Source organism: Gekko japonicus, unplaced genomic scaffold (assembly GCF_001447785.1).
Source record: "Gekko japonicus isolate JY-2015 unplaced genomic scaffold, Gekko_japonicus_V1.1 scaffold26851, whole genome shotgun sequence".
NCBI lineage: Eukaryota > Metazoa > Chordata > Lepidosauria > Squamata > Gekkonidae > Gekko > Gekko japonicus.
Window position 1 is genome coordinate 1 of NW_015187751.1, and position 1,273 is coordinate 1,273.

General features: G+C 43.1%; 1 protein-coding gene across 1 annotated transcript; it reads left to right on the forward strand.

Moving 5' to 3' along the window:
• The first annotated feature begins 77 nt into the window (after positions 1 to 77).
• LOC107124975 (olfactory receptor 14A16-like) lies at positions 78 to 1,031 on the forward strand. Its single transcript, XM_015428454.1, has one exon. The coding sequence runs from the start codon at positions 78 to 80 to the stop codon at positions 1,029 to 1,031; it is 954 nt and encodes a 317-aa protein (XP_015283940.1).
• The last annotated feature ends 242 nt before the right edge of the window (positions 1,032 to 1,273 follow it).

Genomic DNA, 1,273 nt, shown 5'->3' on the forward strand with positions numbered 1-1,273 from the left:
TTAATTGACATTACTGGAATAAAATGGTTCCTCTAATATGTCCTACAGACAGACAACAGCTGGATATTGAGGGCATGATGCCCAACCTTACCTTCACATCTGAATTTCTGCTCCTGGGATTTTCAGACATCCGAGAACTACAGATCTTACATTTCTTTGTCTTCTTAGCAGTATATGTGACTGCAGCGACTGGCAATCTTCTCATCATCATTGCTGTAGTCCTTGATCATCACCTGCACACCCCCATGTACTTCTTCCTCATGAACCTGGCACTTCTGGATCTTGGCTTGGTTTCTGTCATGGTACCCAAAGCTATGGCCAATTCCCTCCTGAACACCAGGTCCATTTCTTATTCTGCATGTGTAGCTCAGGTTTTCTTCCTCTTGTTCCTTGGAGGGTCAGATTTTGCCATCCTAACAGTAATGGCACATGATCGGTATGTCGCTATCTGCCATCCATTGCAATATGAGACAATTATGCACAGAGGAGCCTGCATTCAGATGGCAGCCGGTGCATGGATTTCAGGTATATTCTTTGGTATATTACACAGTGGAGGAACTTTTACCATCACCTTCTGCTCCAACAAGATCAATCAGTTCTTCTGTGAAGTTCCACAGATTTTAAAACTCTCCTGTTCTGACATGTATCTAGTCGAAGTTGGTATTATTGTGTTTGGCTGGTTCCTTGCACTAGGATGCTTCATCTTCATCATTGTCTCCTACATGCAGATTTTTGCAGCAGTGCTCAGAATCCCTTCCATTCATGGTCAGAAAAAGGCCCTCTCCACTTGCCTTCCCCACCTCACTGTGGTGTCTTTGCTTATACTTAGTGGCATCTTTGCATACGTGAGGCCTCGCAGTCACATTTCATCTGACCAGAATATTCTTTTTGCCATAATTTATGCTGTTCTCCCTCCCTTGCTCAATCCATTCATCTATAGCATGAGAAACAAAGAAATCAAGACTGCATTGCTGAAGCTCTCTGATTCAGGACATTTTTCAAGAATAATTGCCCGCAAAGCTTTTCTATAGAAGTGGGGTTGAATAATCTTGTGCAGAAAAGCTCTTTTTTTAAACCTCAGATAAAGTATAATAGAAAGATTTTGTTGACTTTTTTAAAGCACTTCAGAAGATGCTGACAGAGGTGAGAGCCAGTGCCATGTTTTGATGGACCTTGGGCGACGAGTGCTCTCCTCCTATGTCCATCACCATGACCTCTGTCTCCTCCTATGTCCATCACCATGATCATTGCTACCTGGAACCTCCCTGTGCAT